Source organism: Garra rufa, chromosome 7 (assembly GCF_049309525.1).
Source record: "Garra rufa chromosome 7, GarRuf1.0, whole genome shotgun sequence".
NCBI classification, from domain to species: domain Eukaryota; kingdom Metazoa; phylum Chordata; class Actinopteri; order Cypriniformes; family Cyprinidae; genus Garra; species Garra rufa.
In genome coordinates, this window is record NC_133367.1 from 13383599 (window position 1) to 13401529 (window position 17931).

Sequence of the window (17931 nt, forward strand, 5' to 3'; positions counted from 1 at the left end):
GTGGATTTTTATAAACATCTATCATACAAAGTATTCACTTATTTACAAAAAATAAGTAGATTTTATGAATCCACTATTGTAAAATATGCTACACTATTGACATCAGCAAAACTATGACACTATTACTTTACAATGGAATTGATCTCTGATTGCATCTATGAACCATTTTTAATTCTATGATTGCTGATTCGAAATATAAGTGATCATTCGCTTCACCTGAAGTTCATCAGTGTGGCCAAGTGTGGTTCACACAAACTATAGTCAGCGTAAATGGATATGGCTATAAACCTAAAACATCTTATCATTGTAGGAAAACACTTCCGCTATGTTCAGCTAAACAAACTTTTTTAGGTTTAAGTACTCTGTAACTGACGTGAATAACAAGCCATGTAATGTATAACATGATGGTGGAAAGTTGACAGGACATGCTGCTCAAAACTGGCATCTGCTTCAGTTGCTCCCATTGCTAATTGGAGATAGAAAAAAAATCACTTGATGATGAAATATGGCAGTTGTGTTTGAAGTAAAGAGAGCTTGTTGATACAGTATGTGGACTCAAAATTCATAATCAAGTAGCCTACAAAAAGTTTTGCATTGAAAAATATTCATGACACCTCTCTTGTAATATTAACTGTTACATACAAAAAAACCCACCAACAATCAGACATCATTGGTTGTGGTCATAGATCACACTGATGTTGTATACACATTCTGAAAAATAGAAAGGAGACTGATGAATGGGGATAAAGCCTTGTACAAACAGACCAGAAACATACTGACAAAAAAAGATCAGAGCAGCTCAGAGAAGCTACTCTGAAAAGCTGAGAAAACAATTTTCAGTCAATGACCCTGCATCGCTTTGGAAAGGCCAATCACAAGTGCAAGAAGCCGCTGCATTGCGGCAGGTTAGAAAAGCCCGATCTCGCACCTCGCACCCGCTCTGAGTGTCTCTCCGCATAACCATTAACACCTCGTCCTTCCTTCCTCTTCTCTCTCAACCTGCACTTAAAGGAACAGCATGTAATTCAGAACAACGCTGTGAAGAAGCATGGAATGATGGGAGTCTTTGTCGACCGATCCCACTGCAAATGGTAGAGAATAATTGTGTTCCATAACAACAGAGCAAAAAGAGTAATTGACTTGTAAGACTCTGCAACTATTTTCTTCTTATCCACAAAACTGTGTTGCCATAGTTTATTTATTTATTTATTTTAAGGCAGTAAAAGCAGAAACCAAGGATACCATGGACATTTGCCATTGACAATCACATACACTGGCCAATTATAAATTGATTTACAAATAGTTGGAAACATTTGGGATAATGTAAGTACACAACTAAACAAAATATTATACTGTCTGAGTGGTTTTGTGAATTTTAATGTAAAAATCTCACATACTGTGCCTTTACGATCTGTGGAGAGGATTTTTCACAAAACAAAATATAACAAAAGCCAAAGGCCCAGGTGGTGTCTTACTAGTGTGTACAGGGCCGTCGCTGTACATTGACTCAGCTAATGGGCCGTAATATCAATTTCCATCTTCACCCATCTATCAGCGATGGATCACTGGAACTGTGTGAACTCCCAAAGAAGAACCAAAAATCACAGGAGAAATGACTACAGACCTGTTGGCCTAACATCTTTGGTCATGAAGTCATTTGAGAGACTGGTTTTGGCGCCAACCTGAAGGGCATTACTGGATCTTTGGTAGACCCACTTTTCAGTAAACAGGTCCATGGATGATCCAGTCAACATGAAACATCCTAAAACACCAGTAACTTATGCATACCATTTTCTCAGATTTCCTCCTGACCAAACTAACTTGGCTCTCTGTACCAACCTCCATCTGTCAGTGGATCATCAACCTTCTGCACAATTAGCACTGCTGCACTGCTCTTCCCTGTACACGAATGACTGAAGTGCAAAAGACTCCTCTGTCAATTCAGATTTTTTTATAGATAAAGAAAAAAGAGATTCTCAACATTTTTTTCCAAGAATGACCTTGTGCATCTGAACACACCAAAGTCCAAGAATTAACCAAAATGACATTCACTCACAATGTTATGACAGCTTCAGGCAGGTTGCCTTTTATGTTCAAAAATGTTTTTATGTTTATGCTTTTATGTTCATTTTGAGGAACTGACTGGGATTGTTCTTGACCTCAGACCTGACCTTGACCTATTATATGATTTTTATTTTATTTACCTAAAATTCTGGATTGTATTATGAAAATAAGCATTAAAAAAAGGTAAAATGTCAGGTTATTTTGTGATGATAAAAAATAACAAACGTTATAAACAGAGTCAATAAGCATCTCTGATTCACCCCCTGTGGAAAAAAACAAAAACATAAACAAACAAAAAAAACATGAGGTTGCATTTTATGGTTACTGCCACTAGAGTGGCCTATAGGTGTCACATGTTTGTTCTGTTGTGTTCCTTTCTGAGTTAGTTCCTCATTTGTTCCCATGGTTTTTGATTAATTGCTACACACCTGTTTCAGTTCTCCCTAATTAACCTTCTAGTATTTAAGTCCTGCGTTATCCCCATTTCCTTGGTCTGCTATTAGATGTTCCCATGTGTGTGATTCTCCTTGCTCTCCTGTATTTTCGTTGTGGATTATATTAAAAGACTGCATTGGAATATTCTTGCTTCGTGCTCTTCCCTTAAGCCACACAACCCGTGACAGAATAGCAGACCCAACAACAGTTTATTTGCGGCGTTTTTTCTTCCTTTTGTTTTGGTTTGTTTCTTTTTTTTCTTCCCTCTCCCGGAATGGATCTGCCAGCAGTCCAACTCCTCTGCCTGAAGCAACAGGACCGTTCGCTGGAGGACCACACAAGGGACTTTTTAGATCTGGCGTGTCTTACACACTTCCCGGATCGCTCGCTCAGTGTTTTCTATCACGCCAGCCTGAGCGAGCCGTGTAAGGCACGCCTACCAGCGAACGGTCCAAGGGAGGATTTCGCCGCCTTCGTGGAGTGGGCGCTGGAGAGTAATGGACTGTATTTCTCCGTCTGTCCTGTTCAGGAAGACCTCTCCAGCCCCACTCCCGATCCAGAGCCCAGCCAGCTTTCATCACCCCGCAGCACGGAGCACAAGCCAGAGCCCACCGCAGCCGCACAGCCAAAGCCCGTAGCGATTAAAGCGCCTCGATCTGCCGCAATTAAAGCGACAGAGGACATCATCGCCCCGGAGATTGAGCCTGATGACGCGACTGACCAGGTGTGTGAGCCGGCTACACTGTGCAACACCGTAGGAGTCCTTGTGGAGATCGAGGGCTTAGAGGGAGGTCCCGCCCACACTCCTAACACTGAGGGTGAGCTGCAGCTGAGCTATGGATATTATCATAAAGAACTTTTGGAAATATTTGAAGTGGATCTTATAGACTGGTTTGGGGAGATATTATCCAGCTCTCCTGTGTCTCCGCTGGTCCCGTCCAGCTCTCCTGTGTCTCCGCTGGTCCCGTCCAGCTCTCCTGTGTCTCCGCTGGTTCCGTCCAGCTCTCCTGTGTCTCCGCTGGTCCCGTCCAGCTCTCCTGTGTCTCCGCTGGTTCCGTCCAGCTCTCCTGTGTCTCCGCTGGTTCCGCCCAGCCGTCCTGAGTCCCCGCTGGTTCCGCCCAGCCGTCCAGAATCTCCGCCAGTCACATCCAGTCTTCCAGAGTTTCCGAAAGCTCCATCCAGCCGTCCAGAATCTCCGCCAGTCAAGTCCAGTCTTCCAGACCCTCCGCTGGTCCCGTCCAGCCGTCCAGAGTCTCTGAAGTTCCCACCCAGCCTCCCTCTCCCGCCTCCACTCAAACCAGCCAGTTCCTCAGCCCTGTCTCTGCTAGTGCCTGTCTGTCCCTCAGCTCACCCTCAGGCTGCGCCATCTAGGATTGTGGATCCATCTCGGGACTTCCAGGCTCCAGCTCCGCCTAGGCGGGTCGATCCCCAGTCTCTACCTCCAGCCTCCGAGTCCTGGACTCCACCTCGGTCCTCCGACCCTTCGGCTCCGCCTTGGCTCCTGGCTCCCTCATCTCCACCATGGCCCGTCATCCCACCAGCTCCACCGGGCTCCCTCGTCTCTCCGGCTCCGCCTTGGTCAGTCGTCGACCATCCGCCGCCTCGGGACTCCATTCCTCCGGCTTCGCCTTGTCACTCTGTCCCTCCGGCTCTGTCAGGCTCCTCCTTCCCTCCAGCTCCGCCTTTGTCCTCTGTCGCTCCGGCTCTGCTGCGGTCTTCCGGATCCACATCTCCGCCTCATTCGCCTGAGCCATCAGCTCCGCCTTGGCCCTCTGGACCCTCTGTGTCACCCTGGCTCTCCGTCTGCTCGGCTCCACCTGGGTCACCTCTGCCAGTAGCTCCGTCTCCATCGCTCGTCCCCAGGGTGTCATCTGCCATCTCTCCACCATGGCTCCTCCCTCCTTCGACTCCGCCCTGGGGCCTCGTCCTGGCTGGTCTCTGGACTACCATCTGGCTCCTCCTGCTTCTGGCTCCTCCCTGGCTCCTTCCTCCATCTACTCCACCCTGGCCTCCTGAACTTTACTCCTTTCCCATTGCCTGCCCTTCGCCTGCCCCACGCCCGCCTCCTGAACCCCCACCCTCCCTCCTCTGTTGGACTCTTTGTCGGCGCGAGGACGCGCCTTTCCGGGAGGGGGCGAAATGTCACATGTTTGTTCTGTTGTGTTCCTTTCTGAGTTAGTTCCTCATTTGTTCCCATGGTTTTTGATTAATTGCTACACACCTGTTTCAGTTCTCCCTAATTAACCTTCTAGTATTTAAGTCCTGCGTTATCCCCATTTCCTTGGTCTGCTATTAGATGTTCCCATGTGTGTGATTCTCCTTGCTCTCCTGTATTTTCGTTGTGGATTATATTAAAAGACTGCATTGGAATATTCTTGCTTCGTGCTCTTCCCTTAAGCCACACAACCCGTGACAATAGGTTTTCTGTGGAGATTCAAATAAACTGAAATATTTGTATTACAACCACAAAACTCCTTAAATCCAGTACATTATGATGCATTTAAACAAAAACAGTTTATTTATTACTTAATCTATGAATCGCATAGAATATTTATTTGTTGCTAATGCAGTAATCATTAATTAACGTTTTAGTTCTTTATGAGATATACATTAACTCAAGATTATCTGTGCATTATTTCAGCATTAATTAATATATATTAGTTCTTTTAAGATTTCTTTAGAGATTTAAAATATAAAATTTAATCGTAAGCTTGTTGAACAGTTTTGGAGAATTTGATGTTGCCCCATTCAAACAGAAGCTGCACTTAGTGTTTCAAAGATGGCCGCCGAGTGACATGACTTGTCTTAAAGGGACTTTGAGTTTACTTAGTTAAGCATTAAACTGTTAGAAAATGTTAGCAGTAGCAGTCAATCTTTTCAAAAATTAACAAAAGGACATAATTACTGTTGTAAAGAGTTGGAACAACACAATCTTGTTGCTACACTATGAGGTTTCACCATAATATCTGTAGTAACTCTGGTTACACAAATGGTAATCAAACTGCCAAAAAAACATGGTTACTATACTCTTACCATAAGCCTAATACCATGGTTAATTTTTATTAGGACAAAACTTGACCCTTGCTAATGCTAATACATGTTCAGTTTTTTAACATTTTTCTGTAAAGATATATTCAAGATGAAACAATTATTGTACTAATTTTGACATAAGGCAAGATAACAACAATAACACATGGTCTTATTGTAATACTTAAATAAATGTTGGCCTATACTATGTGCAAAAACAAATTACAGTGAGGTGGTTGTGAGGTGGAAGTGACCGGTACAAGAATATTAGTGAAGAAAGTAAACACACTTGAGAGACAGAAAGATGTCAGGGAAAAAGAAGAGACTAAAAAGGAGATTGGAAGTTCAAGATATAACCTTTAATTATTTTGTGTGGCCACAGCCTAGGGATTTACACTTTTTTTTTTATGTGGTGATGACGATGATGACCATACAAACAATATGGTTGTGTGGATTCAAAATGTGTTGTAGGTGTATGGGATGGCCCTGCATATATATATATATATTAAAAAAAATAAAAAAAATAAAAAAGCTAATAACATTGTCAGCATTAAAAGAGTAATTGCTGCTTTTTGCAGTGCAAAGTTTGTAATGAAAATATCAATACGTTTTCGTCAGTTATTTTACCTATACGGATCTCTGCATTTCTTACAGATTTCTACTCATTCGAAATCGGATACCATTACGTTTCTTTCAATGCATTATTAACAGAGCTGTTGCTTGTGAATAAGTGTTGTACCTGTTTAAATCATGCTTTCAACTGAAAATATTCAGTATCTAGAAGGAACTAACTAATTCCTTTTGAACTATTACTGCTCATGGGGGCAGCCATGGCCTAATGGTGTGGGAGTTGGGCTTGTAACCCAAAATGTTGCCAGTTCAATTCCAACACCAGCATGAACTGAAGGTGGGAATTGTGAATGAACAGCGCTCTTTCCACCTTCAATACCATGACTGAGTGCCCTTGAGCAAGGCACTGAACCCCCAGCTGCTCCCTGGGCGCTGGAGCAATGGCTGCCCACTGCTACGGTGTGTGTTCACAGTGTTTGAATCAAATGATTCGCGATCCGATTTGAGCGCTTCGAAACATGCAGTGGTTGATTTGGATTTTCAAAAGGCTTCTTTAATACTTTGCTCACCTCCTCTATATAATTTATTAGTTGGTTAAAATCATTACAATTAATAGGCCAAAAGCAACCAAAGCATACCTACGGACTGAACGCAGCACCAAATTCCATAGGGCAAAATGTAAACAAAAAACCAACGCCATAGCAGGGCTTAGGGCAGTCTAATTCAGCCCTTCCAAGGGTTCCACCAGACGTGGGCCCTCATGTAACCTGATCAATGATGTACATCTGAGTAAATGAGACAGAGAGAAGTTGGCGATTGAAGGGCCTTAAAAATGGACGCAGCCAATGTAATAACCATCACACTAATGGCTCATTTTGTTCATTAAAGACCAGGGCCTACCTTTATTTCTTTATTGTGCTGATTTCTGCTGCTGGATCTCTGTTGATTGTAGTTTCAGTCACGATGAGCTGCATCTGCAAGAAATGTAGAAAAACAGGTCAGGAGAACAAACTATCCTTAACAAAAATTAAATAAATGAATGAATATAGCACACACACACACACACACACACACACACACACACACACACACACACAATTTTTGTGAATTGTGGGGACATTCCATAGACGTAATGGTTTTTATACTGTACAAACGATATTTGCTATCACCCTACACCTTCCCTACAGCTAAACCTAGCCCTCACAGGAGACTGTGCATATCTTTACATTCTCAAAAAAACGTATTCTGTATGATTTATAAGCCTTTTGAAAAGTGGGGACATGGGCAATGTCCTCATAAGTCACCCTCTCCTTGTAATACCTATGTCATACCCATGTTATTACACAAATTTGTGTCCAGATATGTCACAAAAACAGAAACACACACGCACGCACACGCACACGCACACGCACACACACACACACACACACACACACACACACACACAACACACACACACACACACACACACACACACACACACACACACACACACACACACACATGTTGGGTTTACATGTTTTATGGGGACATTCCATAGGCGTAATGGTTTTTATACTGTACAAACCGTACTTTCTATCGCCCTACACCTAAACCTAGCCCTCACAGGAGATTGTGCACACTTTTACTTCATCAAAAAAACTCATTGTGCATGATTTATAAGCCTGTTTCCTCATGGGGACCTGAGAAATGTCCCCACAAGGTCAAAATCTACTGGTATTCCTATCCTTGTGGGGACATTTGGTCCCCACAACGTGATGAATACCAGGCACACACACACACACACACACACACACACACACACACACACACACACACACACACACACACACACACACACACACACAGTATATAGCTTGTAAGTGTACAAGTTTAAGCCTTGGAGCAAAAATGCTGGAAAATTATGTTTAGTTCCTCTGATCTATAATGGTATTTTAAAAGTAGCATTACTTAAGCAAATCAAATTATATAAAAAATTCTTAATTTTCTGTTGCATCCGCAAGATTCCTGACTGAGTTTGTTTTTTCTCGCAGAAATCAAAGTTGGATTCTGTGTATAAACGTCCCCCCCAAAAAACTAAGATCAAGTACTACACTTACCAGAGAGGATGTTACTGTAGCACTCATACAGGACTCTGATTCCTTTTGCTTCAAGTTATCCTTCCATTTTGTTTTTGTTGTTCCTGTCCCCTTCTATAGTTTTTTTTTTTTTTTTTTTTTTTTTTTTTTTTTTGCTTTTAGTCTTTGTATTACTTTAATGTAGTGGTTAACAAATAAAGCATCCAGAATTTCACCTTAATGTTCTGTTTTCAGTTTTAAAAATTGGTCCCATTTACTGCTTGCTTTTTGTTTGTTTGTTGTCTTCTAACAGAATATAAGCCTAACAGACCTCTCAGATAATTAGGATTAAGTCACTTAGACATATGAGGGTTCACTCAAAACACGGGGAATCCGCTTTTAGCTATTATGCTGCTTGCAGTTGAAACCAGCTTCCAGACAAGATTAGATTTGCTAAATACAAGCAGGCATTTAAATCCAGACTCAAAACACCCCGGATAGCACACGTATGTCTGCAAGATGTCTGTTAAAGATCTCTTGATCTGGAAAGCATCTGCTGTGTACAAACATCTGACAGACGTCTTTAAGATGCCAGTTTTACTCACATTCTAAATCATAAACATCTTGAAGACATATAATAAACGTCTATTTGACATCTGATAAGAAATGTCCAATAGACGTATTGCAGATGGGCAAACACTTTCAAACACATCTTAAAAATACGTCTTACAGATATACATGCAGACGGCAAATAGACATCTCCGTGATGTCTATTTACATACGTATTCTATCTACGTACGTGTGCTATCAGGGTTTATATGTAAATCATTTTGAATTACATTTGTCTATGAAATGTGTTATATAAATAAATTTTGCTTTGCCTTGTCAGTATGCTCTGGATATTTTGACAAGAGCACAAGCACATTATTGCTCTCTAGTGTTTAATGCAGAAACAGTGCCACTTTTATCAGATAGAGTCCGCTATTAATAGATGCAATAATAATTAAGTATAACTTAACTTGAATTTAATTTAGCATTGAATTAGTTATCTCAAAACATAAACTCAAAGTAAATTAACCTTGTAGTTTTATCTCTACAGAAATGTGGTTTGATCTGTTGGTTGGATAAACGGCTTCATCTGAAAGCATTTGGTCGCTGTGTGTGTTCAGTAGTTTGTGGGGGAAGTGTTTCTTCTTTTTTTCTCTCCTGATAATAAAACCCCCACAATCTTTCATTTTTACAGAGATATAAACTGCAGTCAAATAATGTCATAGATTAAACAGGATTGACAGTTTAACCACAATAAACAACCCACATAATACAATCGTTGTACTCTTACGCTATTAGTATTCATACTGGGGCAGAATTCAGTTGAAAATTATGTTTTCATCGACATAAGTAATCAATAATAATTAATTATTTACCTTATTCTGAATAAGACAATAGTATGTGTTTACATTTGTTGCTTTTAGAATATTCCTTTCATGTTCCTGTCTTACATGTTATATACATAGATCAATTAATTGCATACGTCATTACGCCCCCACATGATGCCATCTCAAGTCCCCTCCAGAATTTCACAATTCAGCATACCGTTGTTATGGTGCCAAAAAAAGTTTTCTGTGTTTCATTTTTAATTTTAAAAAAGCTTTTAAGTGCATTTAATTACTTGTCATGCCATACGTGCAAGCAGACGACGACAGTGTTGTCAGTGGTAAATGTGCACCTGGTGTGGCTACAATGCCTGCTAGTAAACTGCTATGTGGTTAACGCGATAATCAGGGTGTCTGCTTCCTCTACTAAGAAGTAGACAGGAAGTAGATGGGGACATTCCCCCTTCTATGGAATAAAGTGTAACCTTTGTTTTCTCTCTAAAATATTAGAAAATGTTGTTGCCTCCCAGTTACAGGCCCATATTTACCAGCACAAAACATCTATGAGCCCTTCCAGTCTGGCTTTCATCCATTAAACAGTACTGAAACAGAGGTTAAGGTTGTTAATAATTATCCTATTAGCTTCTGATTTTGGCACTCTTAGCACTCTCTTTGTGTTAGACCTCATCTCAGGTTTTGACACTGTATGTCATGAGATACTCCATTCTTACCCTTCAGCATATGGCATTTTTGGCATATCTTTTGACTCCTCTTTGACAAATCATCTACCCAGTATCATCTGTTTTTTTTTTACAATATTTATGTTACCAAGTGCAACTGTTATGCTGATGACAATCAGATTTATTTTAGCACACTCTCCACCTCAGTGGTTCCTCCACCTACATTAACATCTTACACCATAATCTTTTTTAAGGCCCAAACACTGATGGTGTGAGGACCCTATTGGAATTGCTCTGATTCTTCTTCTTTAACATGAATTGCACATTTGAGGGCCTAAACATTCCACCACCTATAAAATTTCAGTGCCCCTCGAGCTATGTTTCACATATATGTACGATATTTGTTAGACACATGTAACATACTAGCACTTCCAAAAAAAAGCCCCTGGTACAAAGTCCAAAACCCAACAGAAGTCTGTTATTTTAAAATTTCTCTGCAAGTTCTGTGCCATTTACAGCTGTTGCATTTAAACAAACTTCCCCTAGAGATTTTAACAGATCAACACCAAATTTGGTCAGTGTAACCGAAAGCCCCTTGTAACTTTAAATTGAGAAGATCACATTTTTTTTCCATTGGAGAGTGTGTCCATTGCAGCATCACAAACTTTGATGTTTTGCAATGAAAAAGGAAGTTGTTATAATTCAGGCATACAATGTTCGATCTGCACCAAAATTCACATGTTCGATAAGAGTCCTGGCCTGAACACTTAGGCCAATATTCCATTCTAATCATAGCGCCAATTGCTGGTAACAGAAAATTAATTGTTTTACAGTAAATTAAACATGAAATGTACAATTTGCATCTGACTTCCTTCCCAGACACTTTCCAGCGATATCGTATACTATTTGAACTGAACTGGATGATGATATCACTGAATTCATTGATGAACTGCCTTTAACTGAAAATTGATTGTTTACAATAATGCGTTACTTACACACATGGTTAGCTCCATGATAGCGGTTGCCTGTTACATTACAATATATAAATAACGGCTCCCTGATGCCCACAATTTATATACAGTATAATGAGAAAAAATGTATTGAAATATATTTTCCCTCCCATCTTTATTCCCTTTAGGGGTTCTGTAGTACACATTTGCTTTTCGAACATGGATACGGAGCGCATTTAGGCTATGCCCAAAAAGAACAATGTCTTAAAGCTGCTGTGTGACAAGGTGTACAGTAAACAAGCTTAAAAAACCCCAGAACTATGTTAGCTGTCAGCCTAAAACAAAAAAGCACAAGCATTTAAGGACACAAAAGCAGAGTGCAATGCCAGTCTCCATCTGCGTCGTGGCTGGAGGATCCCTCATCTCCACTTCCAGCCTCAGAGTCCTGGACTCGCCTTGGGCCTCCGACCCAGCGGCTCCACCCCAGCTCTCAGCTCCCTCATCTCCACTGTCGCCCATTGGCTGACCAGCTCCACCGGGCTTCCTCGTCCCTCCGACTGTGCCTTGGTCGGTCGTCGTCCTGCCATCGCCTCAGGACTCCGCTCCTTAGGCTGCACCACGTCGCTCCATCCCACCAGCTCCGTTGGGCTCCTACCCCACTCCGGCTCCACCTCAGTCCTCTGTCATTCCGGCTTCTCCACAGACGTCCGCCACAGTCGCCAGAGCCTTGGGCTCCACCTTGGCCCTCCAGATCCTCAGTGGATCAGCAGCTCTCCTCGGGCTTCACCTCCATCTGCTGCACCTCCGTCGATCGGCCCTCTGGAGTCATCAGCCCTTCCTCCAGCATGGCTCCTGCCTCCGTCGGCTCCGCCATGGGCTACCATCTTGACTGCAGCCTTTTTCACTGGACCACTGAAGAAAATGTTTCACAATCTTGTTTTGTTCTGGTTGTGTTGGTGGTGGCTGATTGGTAAGTTATAAATTTGTATCTAATTTCTTTCTGTTGTCAGAGTCTTACAGCAGTTGCTGTTCAAATTAGTTAGAGGTTCTGCATTCTAAAAAGAGAACACCACATTAGGTTAAGGATTTTCAGCACAGCATATTGGTTAAACATTTTATTTTGAGATCTACTTTGGATTGAGGCCCATGTTTTAGTGAGCCTATAGTGTAATGTCCTTCAATGTTCTTCAAATCAAATTTAGGTATAAACTCAACCTGATTTCAGGATTTGTAAGCCAACAAGAGCCTTAATCTCTGACGAAACCATTTTCTTTTGTTCATCAGGTGTGTTTGGTGAGTCAGTGTCAGTGAGTGAAGGAGATTCTGTCACTTTACACACTGATGTTACTGAAATACATAAAAACGATGACATACTGTGGAAATTTGGAGCTGAAACATCCCCCATTGCTGAAATCGATACATCTTATGGAATCTTTTCCACATTTAATGGTACTGATGGGAGATTTAGAGACAGCCTGAAGCCGGACAATCAAACTGGATCCCTGACCATCACAAACATCACAACTGGACATGATGGAAGTTACGAACTAGAGATAATCGGAGCAAAATGGTCATCAAAAACATTCAGCGTTACTGTCTATGGTGAGTAGAGATCATTTATCCTGCCATTATTCTTGATTTATTATAGAAATATTTTGGGTCCAGTACAAATTAAGATCATTGTGCAGCATGTTTGGCATAACGTTGACTGACATACAAACAATAAATAAATAAATAACCACAAAATTTGGCAATTCAGCTCAAAAATGTTTGATTTCTGTTTATTCTCTCATACTTTTCCAGCTCGTCTGCCTGTTCCTTACATTACCAGGAACAGTTCACCGTCATCATCATCATCATCATCATCATCATCATCAACATCATCATCAGCGCAGAATTGTTCATTGCTGTGTTCAGTTGTGAATGTGGTGAATGTGACTCTCTCCTGGTACAAAGGAAACAGTGTATTGTCCAGCATCAGTGTGTCTGATCTCAGCATCAGTCTCTCTCTACCTCTGGAGGTGGAATATCAGGATAACAACACCTACAGCTGTGTGCTCAACAATCCCATCAGCAACCAGACTCAACATCTGGACATCAGCAAACTCTGTCACACATGTGCAGGTATGTTGGTGTTGATAATAATGTGGATTAACTAAGCTTATTTCTCAGTTATATAGTGTTAAAGTTTGACAGTGTTTGATGTAGACCAGACAGACTAATTCAGTCACACTAATGTCAGTTTTCATCCTTTCCTTCTTCGAAAAAAAGGGCCAGTTGTGGCCTAATGGTTAGAGAGTCTGACAAAGGTTGTGGATTCGAGTCTCAGGTGCGGCAGGAACTTTTTTTCTCTCTTGGAGGTTGACCAAACTGTTAGTGTAATCTGTTAACAACACACAATATATACCCGTCACGTGTCATACCTGTCACAGTTCTGTCTGTTTTGTCATTGGTTTTTCCCATTTGTCTTCCCCCTGTCATTTTGTTATCATTTGGTTTAGCCCTCATTATTCCTAGCACCTGTCCTTGTAATTATTAGTCATCTGTGTCACCTGTGTTTGATAATTAGTTTGCCTTTATAAGTCTGTCTTTGAGTTTAGTCTTTTGTCGGTCTTTAACGTTATGTTATGTGTGTGTAGTGTGCATTGATCCTCTTGAATTATTATATTAAATATATTGTTAACTGTTAATCTCGTCTTTCGTCTTGTCTCGTCCTGCACGCACCCCTGACAGAAAGACAGACCAAAAACAGTTCACGGTGTCTTCCCCTGCGTTTCTTTTCCGTTTTTTGTAACAGTGTTTTATTTATTTTTTATTTTTTTCCCTCATGGATGATCCCGCCATCCTCATCATCCTTCTGGAGCAGGGGAACCGCTCTCTCGAGGACCACACCAGAGACTATGTGCGTCTAATTCCACTCACGCACTACCCGGACAGCTGCCTGTGCACGTTCTTCAGGAATGGACTTAACATCACCACCAGAGCGCAGCTGTCCGGGGAGGGTTCTCGAGAGAGCATCGCCGGATACATCGAGTGGGTGCTGGCGTCCTGTGGATCTTCCTGGACTGTCGGCTTTGTCGAGGAGGACGTCAGCCCCACTCATGACCCAGAGAGCAGCCAATCATCGCCTCGACATGCAGAGTGTGAACCCGAGCGCACCGCGGATGAGGGAATAGAGCCGCGAGCGGCAGAACCGGAGTCCTCTCCGGCTGATCAGGTGCGTGAGCCGGTGTCTACATCTGCGACGGTGGATTGCGACGTGGAGCAGGTGAGGGAAATGGAGAGCCCTGCCCACTGCAACACCGCTGGGGGTGAGCTGGATTTCTCTGGGGATTTAATAGACTTTTTTTCTGAACCACTGGCTTGCATAAACTTCCCCCCCCACCCGCCCTCTTCTGTCTGGATCTGCCTGTTCCCCGCTGGTTCCGTCCAGCCGTCCTGAATCCCCGCTGGTTCCGTCCAGCCATCCTGAGTCTCCGCTGGTTCCGTCCAGCCATCCTGAATCTCCGCTGGTTCCATCCAGCCTTCCAGAAACCCCGCTGTCACCTGTCAGTCCCCCTGCTCACCCTCAGCCCACCATCTATGCAGTGGGCTCACAGCAGGGATGCCAGCTCACATCGGGGGCATGGCTGGAGGTTCCCTCAGCTCCGCCTCCAGCCTCCGAGCCCAGATCTCCACCTCGGCCCTCCGACCCTGCGGCTCCACCACGGCTCTCTACGCCCTCATCTCCATCGTCACCCGTCAGTCCACCAGCTCCACCGGGCTCCATCATCTCTCCGGCTCCGCCCTGGTCAGTCGTCATCCCTCCGTCACCTCAGGACTCTGCTCCTCCGGCTGTGCCTCGTTGCGCCGTCCCACCGGCTCCTGCGGACTCCTCCCTCCCTCAGGCACAGCCTCCATCCTCTGTCGCTCCGGCTCCGCCGCGGACCTCCGGAGCTTGCGGTGTCGCCCTGGATCTTCGGCTCTCCATCTCCGCCTCGGGTTCCTCTGCCAGCTGCTCTGCCTCTGTCGGTCGGCCCCAGGGAGTCGGCGGTCCATCCTCCACCATGGCTCCTCCCTCCGTCGGCTCCTCTATGGGCCATCATCCTGGCTGCAATCTGGGTTCTGCTCTCCTGCTCCAGGTCCCTCCTGTTTCCTTCCTGGCTCCTCCCACCGTCGTCGCCCCCCCTGGACACTTCTTTTTGTCCCCCTCCAAGGGTTGCGTCCTCCGCCAAAGCCTCCTCCCATGGACTCTTATTTTTCTGTTATTTTGCCCCTCTTGTCATTTTTTTGTTTCTGTCTGTCCACGGCGCGAGGACGCGCCTATTCGGAGGGGGGTGTAATGTCACAGTTCTGTCTGTTTTGTCATTGGTTTTTCCCATTTGTCTTCCCCCTGTCATTTTGTTATCATTTGGGATAGCCCTCATTATTCCTAGCACCTGTCCTTGTAATTATTAGTCATCTGTGTCACCTGTGTTTGATAATTAGTTTGCCTTTGTAAGGCTGTCTTTAAGTTTAGTCTTTTGTCGGTCTTTAACGTTATGTGTGTGTAGTGTTCCTGCATTGATCCTCTTGAATTATTATATTAAATATATTGTTAAATGTTAATCTCGTCTTTCGTCTTGTCTCGTCCTGCACGCACCCCTGACAATACCAGAGTGTCACGTCATGCAATGTTTTTAATACGAGGAAACTGTCCAACGTGATCAACAATTTAATAAAAATACTAGGCCAAACATCACATTCTTTCCTTTCCTAATGGGCGATTTTGTCCATTGCAGATCAGGATTTACCTTTCTTGTACATAGTGTTGATTTCTGTTGCTGGATCTCTTTTGATCGTAGCTGCAGTCATGATCTTCTGCATCTGCAAGAAATGTAGAAAAACAGGTCAGGAAACACACACACACACACACACACACACACTGGTTTACATGTTTTATGGGGACATTCCATAGGCGTAATGGTTTTTATACTGTACAAACCATATTTTCTATCGCCCTAAACCTAGCCCTCACAGGAGATTGTGCAAACTTTTACTTCCTCAAAAAAACTCATTGTGCATGTTTTATAAGCCTATTTCCTCATGGGGACCTGAGAAATGTCCCCACAAGGTCAAAATTTACTGGTATTCCTATCCTTGTGGGGACATACACACAACGTGATGAATACCAGGTACACACACACACACACACACACACACACACACACACACACACACATTTGCATATCAGATCTATAAGATTGAATTATTATTATTATTATTATTATTATTAATGCAGTCCAGACACAGGAAGAAGACATAACTGATTCAGCATTGTGTAAATCAACAACAGGAGAAATGGTAAGATTATCCATGGCTGTTCTTTGCACGTCAATGTTGTCCATTTTGCTTTATTTTTTATTTTTATTTTGCAGACCACTCAGTTATCACTTAATGTCTTAACACACACAGACACACAATGTTTTTTTTTTTTTTTATGTATCAGTTTTTTGTATAAAGTCTGTAACAGAAATATTTAATCAACGGTAATTACATTCAAGCGTTTATCTAAAAAAGTGACCCTTTTGGCATAAACATTTCATTTAGCAAATACAAATTTAAGCATTTACACAAATAATGGCTATTCATAGCTCATAATAGAATTTTGCGGTACAAATTATTAAAAATGATTATTACACATTTTTATTTTTTAATTTACACAGATTCACCTTGATGCCAAAGACTGCAATCAAAAACCTGAGATCTCAAACATGAACTCTACATAAACCCTGCAGTGGTTTTCATCTGTTTTAGGTCTACATGAATGTGGTTTGATTGGTTGGATGAACAGTTTCGTCTTAACACATTTGGCCGCAGTGTGGGTGAAGCTATCTTAATTTTCCCTCCTGATGATAAGAACCTAATAAGAATAACTATGTCTTTGTCAAAAGCTCAAATTTGATCACAACTGGTTTTCATTATAATTATGACTTTTATCATATATATATATATATTTGTCAGAGCTAAAAAATTTACATCTTTATAATTTCTTCTTTTGACAACCACACACCAAAAAAAAAGTTTCATCATTTTTTTCATCATTTTTTTTTCATCAAGTTTCACATTTCGATGCAGCTTTACACCGTGTCTACACCGGATGCGACAGTTGTCACGCCGTGCTGCAACAGCTAAAGTCTGTCTACACTGGACGTGACAAAGCAACCGTTGCAAATCATTTAAACTTTGTGTGAGCATGTCATAAATAGAACGTGGCAGCAGATTACTGTCGGGGATTTGACACCCCGCACTGCATCCAGTGTAGACACCATAATAGGTTCTATTGTCATTTGTCGCGTTGCGTCGCGTCGCGTTGCGTCGTGCTGCTCGCGAGTAGTATGTCCAAATTCATAGTAGTCGAAATACAGTAGGCGAGAAGTACCCGGATGATACTGCTTCCGCCCGAATTCTGCAGTACGCATACCATGGACACTTCAGGCTCCAGGAGAGGAGTCATTATTCGAAATATGGCGGAAAGTGGAGACGCGGCGGATGTAGTGCGTCCGAATTCCATTCATACTACCCATATTCATACTAAAATGTTTTAACGGTCATGAAGTACGTTCAAATTTAAATGTAGTACCTACTGAAGCAGTATGCGATTTCGGACGCAGCGTCTCTTTTAAAGTGTTCAGCAGAAATGTATACAATTTCGCCAAAGTATTACGCAAATATGTAATAGAAACGTGCATTGTGCGTGTTACAGCCACATTTATGACAGCGTGGTAAACTTTTTATTTTTTATATTTGCCAAATT

General features: G+C 42.4%; 1 protein-coding gene across 1 annotated transcript; it reads left to right on the forward strand.

Moving 5' to 3' along the window:
• The first annotated feature begins 2773 nt into the window (after window positions 1–2773).
• Window positions 2774–16903, forward strand: LOC141337942 (uncharacterized). Its single transcript, XM_073843516.1, has 7 exons — window positions 2774–3290; window positions 8443–8463; window positions 12435–12758; window positions 12960–13280; window positions 15917–16024; window positions 16417–16478; window positions 16841–16903. Exons 1-7 carry the CDS (start codon window positions 2774–2776, stop codon window positions 16901–16903), a joined length of 1416 nt encoding a protein of 471 aa, XP_073699617.1.
• Window positions 16904–17931: the final 1028 nt, after the last annotated feature.

Excerpts from the sequence above, each read along its gene's own strand:
- LOC141337942 (XM_073843516.1), top strand. The coding sequence starts at position 2,774 with ATGGATCTGCCAGCAGTCCAACTCCTCTGCCTGAAGCAACAGGACCGT. Across the intron at positions 8,464-12,434 it reads GTTTGTTTGTTGTCTTCTAA|CATCAGGTGTGTTTGGTGAG; the intron begins CAGAATATAAGC and ends TTTTCTTTTGTT. Across the intron at positions 13,281-15,916 it reads ACTCTGTCACACATGTGCAG|ATCAGGATTTACCTTTCTTG; the intron begins GTATGTTGGTGT and ends TGTCCATTGCAG.